The sequence below is a fragment of the Bufo gargarizans genome, chromosome 9 (assembly GCF_014858855.1).
Source record: "Bufo gargarizans isolate SCDJY-AF-19 chromosome 9, ASM1485885v1, whole genome shotgun sequence".
NCBI lineage: Eukaryota > Metazoa > Chordata > Amphibia > Anura > Bufonidae > Bufo > Bufo gargarizans.
Window position 1 is genome coordinate 52,165,417 of NC_058088.1, and position 12,151 is coordinate 52,177,567.

The window sequence follows — 12,151 nt, forward strand, 5'->3', positions numbered from 1 at the left end:
ACAACTTATCCCCCCCCCCCCCCCCCCCTGTATGAGCCAAGCACCCATGTTTCTGGCTGAAATCCATGTGTAAGGTTTGTACGCTCTGTTCACATCCAAAGCAGAAGCCATAAAGTAAATGACTGCATCTACCACCATGCAAAGGCAGCAGTAGACTGTGAAACCTGCCGCCTAGCAGAATCATGGATGCAGCTTTGGATGTGACTGGAGTTTATGGATGGGTATAAGTAAAGTGGAACTCCACCATCCACATTCTGTGACTACTCCCGACCTAATAACTATTGCTTTTTTTTGGTGGTGTTAACTTTTAAGCTTGTAGACCTGAGCAGCTCCTTAAGGGGGCCTCCGCTTTTAGTAGTCCTCAGACCCCTTCTCATACAAGAATTTATGTACCACCACAGATCCCTAAAAAAGGCAGTGTACCTCCATGAGGCACCTGAACCCCTTTTTGGTAATGGATGTTTTTTTTTTTTTTTGGGAAGGCCCCCGATTCAAATGGCGTCACAAGGGGAAATGATCCAGTGAAGCTAAGAGCCGCCATGTTGGAAATCCCAGGGATCGGGCATTGACTGAGAATCCTGGGAATCTGTGGGGTCCCCGGTGATAACTTCTGACCTATGAGAAGTGGATCCGTCGCTGCCCCCGGTGGTTATAAATGTTCCTCGCAGTGCGTGCAATTAAGACTAATGCTCTGGTGATGAGATCTGCGCTCGCTGCCGCCGCCGCCATATTTCACTGCAGTCGTTTTACTGCGTGTCGATGATATATACAAATGGAAGGAAATGAGACTTTATATCGGAGACAATCCGACTCATCCTCAGAAATAAATATATGGAGAGAAGGAAATGAGTCTGTAAATTCCTGCACTTTATGAATCATAGCGAGCAGATACTGGGACGAGGCGGCCGCCGAGCGATCCGGGAAGACTGCGCAGACATGAGGGTGGTCCAGGACACGTGGAGCGGGGATTATAGCTGCCCCGGACTGAACCCCCCCCAGAATCTGCATGAAGAGGAGGGGGCAAAAGTCTGAATTTTCTCTTAAATACGCTATTAAATAATACCGCCATGCCGAGGCCAAACAATATCACCACATAATATATATGGTCATGTAATGCACTTGTCACAGTACCATACTGCGCTCATATAGTACCGCAATACAGTACTCACATCAGATCCATAGTGGTAGAATAGTGAATAAGGGGCAAAGGTCTAGAAAACATCAAGAATATGAGTTTAGCCGTGCATATGCCTGAATATATGACCGCCATACGGTGCAATACTGTGTCAGCGGGAACGCCCTGCATCATGTGCCGCCTGGAGCGTTCCATGTAGATGTAACGAGTCGCAGCAATCACTGATCATTAGCGATCATACATCCTCGAAGCGGATTGGCTCCCGCTGACACAATGTCACTTTTCTATTGTTCTAGTGGCAAAAATTGCAACAAGTTTAATCTCCCAAAAAAGAAGATACGGAAAACACATGGATACGAACCACGTATGACATCACAATCTAAGCTGGCAGGGCCTATGACATCACAGGCTGTATTACTCCGCTGACATCCCGTGGGGTCCCCCTGCACCCCCTCTTCCTGCAGATGCTTGGCTTCCGTGCAGTAAAACTGCTACATGTTGTAATTAAAGCAGATTGACGGCCGATCCGCGGGAGGCGCTGCGGCTGCTGACTCCGGGGATCGGGCTGTAAGTCACGCAGAGCCCACAGATGGAGCACTAACTATTTCATGTGACCAGGCACATCCCATATGGGGCGATAACTCACCAGTATATCCAATGTATACCGCTCGCTGTTAACCCCCCGTTGCCCGTGTGATCGGCAGAACCCCTAAAGCTTACAATTGTGGCCCCGAAGCTTCAGCTCAATTATTGACCTATTTAAAGGAGCCCCCCACTGCCGCTGGCAGGAGCGTGAGGGTATCGTTATCCCGGGGCTCACCTCGGCTCTGGAGCTCGGCGGTCAGCTGCCGCTCCAGGTTCTCTCTCAGCTCCCGCTCCCGGCACAGCTCCATCTTTAACTCTTTCTTTTCCTGCTGGATCTGCTTCTCTTGTACTCTGGCATTGTCCACTGCCACTTTAAGAAGGCCCTAAAAAAAGGGGGGAGTAAAAGTGTAAACCAGTACCCAAGAGAAGACACAAGGCTCAGAGTCGGGTAATGCTCATCCTGCTAACACAGCTGAGGGGCTGTTACAATTGCATCAGCTTTAGGAATTCTTTTGAGAGGTAACAATCCCATCAGTGTGAGTGTGAGTAGCTGCTTGCTGTCAGTGAATTAAGTCATTTCAAATGAAGCAGTGAGGCCCAGAACATCCTCGTGAGAGCTGGTACCTGAATATTAGTGAGAAGGGTTTCTACGGATGACAGCCCGTCCGCGAAGAGAAATGGCGCAGGGAATCCGGGAGGTAAGGTCTGTCCGGCCAGCTGAACCTTCTCCAAGGTCGGTTTTATGATGGGGATGGCGATTTGGATGTCGTCTGCAATAACAAAGGAAGGAAACCATTAGGAATTCAGGTGTAAACACATCGAAATCTATGAAAGACGGTCAGAAAAACGGACAAAACGCCAAAAAAGGGGAGCAGTCACGAGTGGCCTCCGGAGTGCGCTGCGTAGACCGGATATTGGCCTCATTATCGCTGCAAGTTTTTGGTCTTTTTATAGTCATTTGCAAAGTTTAAAACTTCAGAGAAAGCTTGGAGCCCCCCGAGGGCACCGGTGCCGCCCCCGGGGGTGACTGGGGGGGCGCTCAATGCCGATTAATCACAGGGTACCCCTATATCACTCCTGCTCACTGTGGGGGATGGGGAACATGTCAGTAGCCTTGGCTGGAGCAGATATCGCACACACCGCTCACACAGCGCAGGCGCCACATTCATACACAAGAACCTCCAGATCTGGACTCATCGCTGAACAGTTACCTTATGTTTCAATTCCTCACCACTTTCAAGATCTCTGGTTGCAGTCAGTGAACGGGAACAATCTTGTTTCCACTCATAGACTAAATATATCTACAGACGTAATGCTTTTTTTCCCACAGCTGAGGGTTTGTTACAATTGTAACCAGTCTAGACAATCCTACCTGATGGTGACAGCTTGCCTTCTCCCCCTCCCTGCACAAGTTACAGGAGCATGCCCACTACACCCTGCCAGTGATGATTATAGCTGATGGTCACAGCTCACCACATAACAGAAGTTACAGAGCACATTCACTGCACTCTGCCATAGAGATGGTCACTGCTTACCTTCTCCCCCTCCCTGCACAAGTTACAGGAGCATGCCCACTACACCCTGCCAGTGATGATTATAGCTGATGGTCACAGCTCATCACATAACAGAAGTTACAGAGCACATTCACTGCACTCTGCCATAGAGATGGTCACTGCTTACCATCTCCCCCTCCCTGCACAAGTTACAGGAGCATGCCCACGACACCCTGCCAGTGATGATTATAGCTGATGGTCACAGCTCATCACATAACAGAAGTTACAGGGCACATTCACTGCACTCTGCCATAGAGATGGTCACTGCTTACCTTCTCCCCCTCCCTGCACAATGACCTCTGCACAGGTCACAGAGCATGCCCACTACACTCTTCATTCAGTGTATGATGCAGCAGATTCCCCTTTATAATGTACATAAATAATCTGGAATGTCACAAAATTGAGCAGAGAACCAGTGAGGCCGGGTCCAGCTGGGTGTAATGTATATTACGGTTTACAATGCGCAGACGTCCTCCATTTTTACTGGACCAAATGTAAATCACACAGAACCAAGGTAACAGCAGCAAAAATTTTGGGGTAACACTGTATTTTGGGGTCTCTCTGAAGAGTCATTACCCTCGCGATAGGGTCGTAGACTTTTCTCTAGGCGTCCTATAATCCAGAACTCAGGTCCCACTAATTCCAGATCAAAAGGAATTTGGACAAGTATAAAAATCCCAATCTCTGCTGCGTCAGAAAAGGGACCCCCAAGGGGGCGATACATTCCTTGGTGCCCACAGCCGCCCCCCATTGAGTGCTCAGATCGGTCTATAGCGATACCGCCCGAGTCTATTAGAAAAAGGAAAAAATAAATGGTTGCATCGTCGCGGGAAAAAGAGAAGTCATTTGATAACCGTCCAATTTCCCTGTCGGATTCATTGCGGCGCGTAAACTGCGCTGAAATAATGTTTCGGATACTATTTTAAATGAGTCATTTCAGCGGAGCCGCACAGTAAAATCCATCAGGGCGATACATCTGGCACATAAAAAAAAGGTTATGGAGGGAATTTCAGCTGCAATTGCTTTTTGGGAAACCGTCCCCGAATATACGGCGTCGGCGCAGCGGACCTATTTGTTCAGTGGGAGGCGACGGCGCGGCTGCTCCTCACGGCTCCATTCCTCGCCCTTGTCATATTCATTCTCAGATTTACAATCACATTTTCTACTTCCTTTTTGCGATTCCTTCGGGGACCTGCGAATCGGTTCTGAACGCGGGCGTGATTACATGGCGGGACGGCAGCCGTCGCGCCGTGCTTTGGAGGCACATTGCTCAGGCGCTCGTGAGACGGCCGCCATGTCCATAATGTTCTCAGGGAGACGCGGACAAGGAACACGACTCGTCTTTTGCGGCGGTTTGTGTTCGCCTTCATTTCTCATCCGTATGGGGGGGGCGGGCATTCATCACTGGCGGCGTGCGCATTAAACCGATCGTCTCCAGAATTATCCCCCTAGATTAAGACCTGGAACAGTCACTGGCGGCTTCCTGTATATCTCCTCGCCATTTAGTGCCGTTTTGCGGCTCGTGTATCAGGGACACAACGTTACAATGTATCTTTACGGCGCTGTATATATTACCGAGTGACGAATGGTCTTAATATGGGCGTCTGACGGCGACACTTATTCTGCGCTGCGGGTTTATTCAGACGCCCGCTCTGACCAAAGACTCGGAAACAGTATTATTCTGGGGGTGGATTTAACCGTAACGAAGCCAAGGATTGTATCGGTAGAGGAGTGCAAAGAAGTTCTGCAGCAGCTGCATCGCTTATTGAGAACATTTGTCAGAGGGTAGTATCATTATTAGTGGGGTCCCCCCCACCAGTCACTGGAAGCACTGACCATTGGACAGCGCACAGGACACGCCCCGCAGCCCATTTTACCATATATTGGGGGTCTTAGCGGCTGGACGGTTGAGCACCCGGCAATAAACACATGTGACGCTTCACTCATTAGATACTGCTGACAATTTTCACAGGTTTGCTTCGGTTACTCACAGTTTTCTAAATCTCAGCTTGCTGTCAGGGAACAGAAATTTGGATCAGGGGGCTGAAAAACCACACAGATGAAATACTTATCAGGGCTGAAGGTTTGTTACAACTGCATCTGGAATAGACAATCCCCTATGAGCTACACGCACCAGCAGCACAAATCTCTATTGTTCTGTTACAATGTATCCATCTTCTCACAAAGCATGACCTAGACTGGATACAATGGTAACAAACGCTCAGCTGCGAGAAGTAATACAGAAAAGGTTTTTTCATCTCATAAAAAAATGCTTCTCTTCACTGACAGCAAGCAGAAATCATCCAGGTGAACCTCAGTCTGTTAACCCCTCGTCATAATGGTAAGGCTACTTTCACACTAGCGTTAATAGTTTCCGGTATTGAGATCTGTCTTAGGGCCTCAATACCGGAAAAAAAACGCTTCCGTTTTGTCCCAATTCATTGTCAATGTGGACAAAACGTAACTGAACAGAACGGATAGTTCCTAAATACGTTCCGTTCTAAAATAGGTGAGAAGATCCTTTCCAGCTCCGTCCGTCCGTGGATCATTTTGTGATTGGGGAGAACCGATTTGCCAGATGCGATTTATTTTTGGTTTATAATCCTGTGACTCCTCCCCTTGCGTTCTATGGACTGGCAAATCGGGCGGGCGAGCATCCTCTGCCCAGTGGTGGGCGCAGGATAGGTAGCACGCCGCTTACAGTACATTCCGTCTCGGGAAACGACTATTGATGGCGAGGACGAGCGTCAGGGCGCCGCTGCTCCAGTGTTTCCATGGACTAAAATTGAAGTTTCAAAATAACATTACTCTCCGTTAAAAAGAGAGCGACACGGCGAAATTAGGTGCTGCCGGCTGCGGCGAGGATCAAATGCAAAAAGTCTCATATTTCACGGGTGGGAGTCGGGAGCCGGAAAATAAATAGAAAAATAAGAGGTGTGCGGGCAATGATTCATTTTGATAATCTGGCCCAAGAGAGACGGCGGCAGACAGCGCACAGATCCGAGCATCCAGAGGAAGACAAATAGGACGCAGAGGGTGGGAATTGGGATGACAGCGCAGCAGAGGTCACATCGATTTCTAAGCGCATTTGTGCGCAGATGAGATAACCCTGGACTCCATTGCGCCCATTGTTCATATCCTACCTGTCCCCCAAGCCATAAATTTCCTGCTCCGAGACGGAAAAAAAGGGGCAGTAAAAAAGACGGATTCTACTTATGACTCCTTATGATTAAGTTTTTGCGCTAACCAAACATGTTCTGCAGACCAAGGTCACGGCGCGCGCTCGCCACCGGTAATGGCCACGGATTATGTCGTGGCACGTTGGGGACGCTCGGCCCATTCATCACCTTTGTTTCTGATTGGATTCACCAGCTGAAAAAACACGAAGGATAAATGGGCGAGCGGTCAGGTCCAGTCCCGTAAAGATGACCGCGAAAGGCGCCGCTTATCTCCGAGCGCCGACCGGCCGCCTGTGAGAAGTAAAGCATTAAACCTGGCTACAGGGAGGGACCTGCCGGAGGTCTGATGTTTTAGGGTCAATTCACACGCAGCAGATTTGTAGCTGAAATTCCTGTAATTCACAGCTGCAGCCGCGTTACTGGTGATAACCACGGGGTTAATTATATACCATAGACTCCTCCCAAAATCCTCTGCGCTGCTGTTTCTACCAGGGGCCTATCGTTCTGCTCAACCAGAAACTCCTGGATCATGAGGAGAATTTCTGCAGTGAAGACTGACACGAAGAAGTGGAGTCAATGGAAAGCTGGGGGACGACCCTCACTATTATTGTAGTTTGGAGAACACGTTCAAAACCTATTTGGGGAGATTTATCAAAACTGGTGTAAAGTAGAACCTTTTCGGGTCACCCATAGCAACCAATCAGATTTCACCGCTCATTTTTCTGAAAATGAAAAGCGGAATCCGATGGTTGCTATGGGCAACTAAGCCAGTTCCAATTTACACCAGTTTGAGAAATCTCCCCCATTAGGTGTGAATGATGGGGCAGAGCGAGGGTGATAAGGTGGCGCTCGATACGGTGGAGAGCGGGGGCGTCACAGTCCTATCAATAGCTCCAGGCCTCCTGAAGCTGCTGGACAAACAATGGAAAGTCAGAATGATACAATGTATCACCTCACCCTGAGCACAGGGCGTAACCATGGAAACATAAAGGGATCCTCAACCCGCAAAATAGCAGAATAACCTTAAATAAAAGGCCTTTAGTGCAAGAACAGAAAGAGGGGTAGAGGTGGCATGAGGGGCCCCTGTGTCTGAGGGGCCCCGAAGATCAAATCATTCAAATGACACTTCTCGGAATCACCAGAGCAAGACACTGAACAAGCAGGGAATGCTGCTGTGAAGCTAAAGAGTCGTTAATACTTAGCTTTTTTGGCTCTAGCACATGATTGTTGGCGTTTTACGGATCCACAAAACACGGATCACGGCCGCGTGCCATCTGCGGAACGGAACATCCTGACCTCCATAGAACAGTCCTAGCCTTCTCTGTAAAACAGACAAGAATAGGACATGTTCTGTTTTTTTTTTTGCGGGGCTGCGAAACATACCGTTGAAGTGAATGGGTGAGCAATGCATTGTGGGAGTTATACAAATAGAGCTGCACCCAGAGGCCACATGACACAGCGGGGGTGGGGCCAAAACACAGTCGGTTTTAAGATGCAGCTCTGGATGTGACTGGAGTACGTGGCACTAATTATATTTGGCTTTAGAAAGGACACACCTCATCCCCCATCAAAAACATAAAAGAGACAAAATACTTTGAGCTGTGAAGGGGTTAATGCATGAACCATCAGGAAGTAAACCCGCTACCGCCGCCGCGTCTCTCTGGTGTCACCCGCTTGGCCCGGTGACTACATGGATTTTAAGGCCAAATTATTTACCCTGTAATTAGTACATAAAACACCAGCGACATTTTATCGCCTTCACAAATAACGACATTTTCTTGCCATTATTTTAATGTAGGATATGGCAGCTGTCCAGGATCGGCATCCCGTCGGCGGGCGGACGACCGGATTTATCACCTCTATAACAATCACAAACCGGCTCCAGATTTATTGCAGTGATACCCTGTTCATTAGAGACAGAGCTGGAAAACGTATCTGCCACCCCCCCCCCCCCCATTACAGATTTATCTGCCCCTTATATCACCCCTCGCCCCTTATATCACCCCACCCCCCTTTATCTTCCCTTTATATCGCCCCTGCCCCCACCCAGTCATGAGTTATAAAGTAATGCATAAGGGGTTAAAGAGAATAGAAATGCATAGAAATGGGGCTTCCACCCATCCAGGGAGGTCAGAGATGTCAAACCTGTAGCCCTACGGCTTTTGAAACACTACAACTTTTAACATGCCCAGACAGCCTATATCTATCAGGCATGCTGGGAGTTGTAGTTTTGTAACAGCTGAAGCCACATAAACACTTATTTAAGCCACATTCTTATCAGTAAGATAAGGATTGATTGTTTATAAGGTCAGAGAGCAGAGATAAGGAGCCCATCAGCTCCTTGTCTGACGGAGCAGAGAGAAAAATCTGATCCTGCTACTAGAGCATCTAACCTCTGTACGGAGAAAAGGGCTCCGTATTTTTAATAAACACCAGTTAAAAATATGATTTTTAGCTCAAAATGAGTACAATGCACTACTAAAAAAAGAAATTACCCAAAGGTGTACATAGCCTTTAATACCTGGACACTGTCCTGCTGGAAGATCAATCGCAACCACAAATCAGACCCTAAAAATACCTATTAGAGGGCAAAAAAAATAATATATATATATAGTTTGGCAAATCCGCTGTGCCGCTCACTGAACCCGCCCCCGCAGAGCATTTCTAAGGATTCAAAAGGCCAGTTAGACTATTTTGACTTTTTGGGAAAGGGGCAAATTCTGCTCGTCTGGCCCCACACGGTGACGCTTTCTCCGAGTGATGCAGGAAATCGTGTCCCCGTAGGTTACGGTAAAATGCTTCAGTGAAACAAAGTATCAGAGTGACGACAGCTTTAAGAATCAGGATGATGATCCCTTTAATTTCAGCAGCACAACCTGTAACACGTACAATCTTCCGCACACCTCGTCTCCTGCGCACAAGCGTCGGGGGGGTGGAGGAGTCTTCTAGACAAGCTTGCTACAAATATTTATGAACCCATATGGGGCGACAGATGTCCCTGCATACACATTGCGGCGAGGATTTCATTTGCAGCCATAATCCCGGTGCTGTGTCAGCAGCTTTCTCTCCGTCTTACAGCGAGTAAACCGCGCAAACGAACATTAACGCTTCATTAATATTTATATAAACAGCAGCCATTACCGCGAAAACAATCCTCATAGATCTGCGCGATCGTCACGTCGTCTGCATCAATGGAGATCAAAGGAAAAAAAACGTCCAATTGTGGATGACGGATTTTCTTGCATACATGTAAAACGGGAAAAAAACAAAAAAACAAAAAACGTCTTATTGCAGGAGGGAAACCATCAGGATTTAAAGGGGGCCAGGGCCTGGGAAAGGGGTTGGACAGACTCACAAAAACATGGCTGCTTTATTCCAGAAACAGCGCCCCCCCTGACCACAGGTTGTGCCTGGCATTGCAACTCAGCTCTACTGAAGGGAGTGGGGCCAAGATATTACACACAACCCGTGACGGAGGGCGACTATATGGACATCAGCCACGTGCGTCTTATCCCGCGCAACCCCTCAAGGAAGTGGAAAAGTGCTAGTCTTTTATGCCCCTTCCTCCAAGACCGGACAATATCTGAAGAGTCCGGGGGGCGGGATCAGTGAATTTTCTGAGTAAAAAATAATAACCAGTGGCCAGAGAGGAGGAATCAGGGATTTAAAGGCGCCAAGTACCAGGAGAAACAGTCAGCATGGTGGCAGGAAATATCTATAAATGTTACGAAAGCTGGGTGAAGACCAGCAGTATGACTGGTACTACAACTCCCACAGTGAAGGCCGCCGAGTCCTCCCAGTTCTTCGAGTTACCAATCTGCCTGGTTTATACTGGCTACCACCCCTGTCTGACCACAGGACACACAGCAGGAGAGCGGTCACCCAGGCCGGAAGCAAGAGGTTGCTAATGATATGGCGGTGCAATGTGAATTCGTTCTGCTACTGTCAGTGAATAGAAACATTTTTGTTTACATCCAGAGGCTGAAAACCTGCACTTCTAAGGTTACGTTCACACAGTCGGGGGTTGACAGCAGTTTATTTTCCCAGGCAGAGATTTACGGCTGACGGCGGTCCTTATTTTGGTGCATGTGAATGGAGTATGAAATAATTTCTTTCATAACTTTTCCAGTGGATGGATTTGAGCACAGAAATCCTCTCCATGCACAAACTTCTCACAGCTGAGAGCTTGTCACAATTGCATCCGGTCCAGACAATGCTCTGTGGGCTGACATGCAGACTGGTACGTTTTACCCCCGCTTGATACATTGTATCAGTTTGTATCTTAGATCTCAGAGGACTTTTTATGGATACAATTACAGCAATATCCTCTATGTCAGGGATGCTCAACCTGCGACCCACCAGCTGTTGCAAAACTACAACTCCCAACATGCCCAGAAAGCCTACAGCTATCAGCCTACAGCCGAGCATGATGGGAGTTGTAGTTTTACAACAGATGGAGGGCCGCAGGTTGAGCATGCCTGCCCTATGTGATCAGGGCTGGATCTGGATGCAAACAGGAATGTTCCCATACACTGACAGCAAGCAGAGATCTGTAGATGGATGTAAGACTGTACACTAGAAACTTGCAGAACTTTTCATTCCACAATGCTGAAGCTTCATTTACGTAAAGCCTTAAAATCCAGCCGACAATTTCTAGGGCAATTTGTCCGCACAAAGAAAACACTGTAAGCAGCTTTTATGAAATTAATCGCCCCCTTAACCCCCATAACCGGAGAGGCGCGGAGTCCAGAAATAAAACCTCGCTGGTCTGCGCCGGGAGCGCGTACCGCTCAGTAACCCTGGCCCTGAGTAATTATTCCTCCTTTATTAAGGCTTAGTTTACAACTTTATCAGACAGGTTATAAAGGGGCCCTCCGCCCCCGCAGACTTCACAAATATTACGTCCCCCCCCCCCCCCGTCCATTAAAGGCAAGTAGTGCAGAACGTAATGGTGGCTGTAATCTGCCGCAGAGCGAGCAGCGGAGTCCGGCAGTCAGCGGCACATTACCCCCGCCATATAATACCGTGCCCCCCGTGCAGGATTAATCCTGACGAGCGGTGGTCCCGCCGAGCGCGCCCCCCTGTAGGGCCACAGAGCTGCTTAACAGTGAAATAGATGGAGATTTAGCAATATTCTGCGTCCTCGCAGATACAAGGTTCGCGGCGTCTGGGGAGCAGTAAAGCTGCTGGAAGGAGATTTCTCTGCGCCATTTTACTACTTAGAAAATTCAATCACTGGGAAAATGTTCTGCTGTAAATATCCGGTGAAAGGGGAACAAAGCGACGTCCGCGGGCGACACCTGCTGCAATAACGGCGGGGAGCGGGCGAGGGTCACACCTACCGAGCGCAAGCGACGAGAGATACATTGTATCAACTGCAACAAAGCAGTGGGCGATCTGTACACTATGTGATTGTGATGTAGCAGAGCTGAGCAACCACTGACTGCAGGTGACCTCTACTACATTATCTGTGGTGTTACATAGGACTGCAGGTGACCTCTACTACATTATCTGTGGTGTTACATAGGACTGCAGGTGACCTCTACTACATTATCTGTGGTGTTACATAGGACTGCAGGTGACCTCTACTACATTATCTGTGGTGTTACATAGGACTGCAGGTGACCTATACTACATTATCTGTGGTGTTACATAGGACTGCAGGTGACATCCACTACATTATCTATAATCAGAGAGTT

General features: G+C 48.3%; 1 protein-coding gene across 5 annotated transcripts in view; it reads right to left on the reverse strand.

The window, feature by feature from the left end:
• The window catches only part of DACH2 (dachshund family transcription factor 2), a 256,753-nt gene that overhangs the window by 23,263 nt on the left and 221,339 nt on the right, over positions 1-12,151 (reverse strand). For all 5 annotated transcript variants that reach the window (XR_006391244.1, XM_044306204.1, XM_044306203.1 and 2 more), the window contains 2 exons: positions 2,345-2,490; positions 1,956-2,103 (listed from right to left, as the gene is read on the reverse strand). Coding sequence is in view for 4 of the 5 variants with exons in the window: in XM_044306204.1 (XP_044162139.1) it covers positions 1,956-2,103; positions 2,345-2,490 (294 nt within the window). In the remaining variant the exon portion in view is untranslated. The remainder of the gene's footprint in view (positions 1-1,955; positions 2,104-2,344; positions 2,491-12,151) is intronic.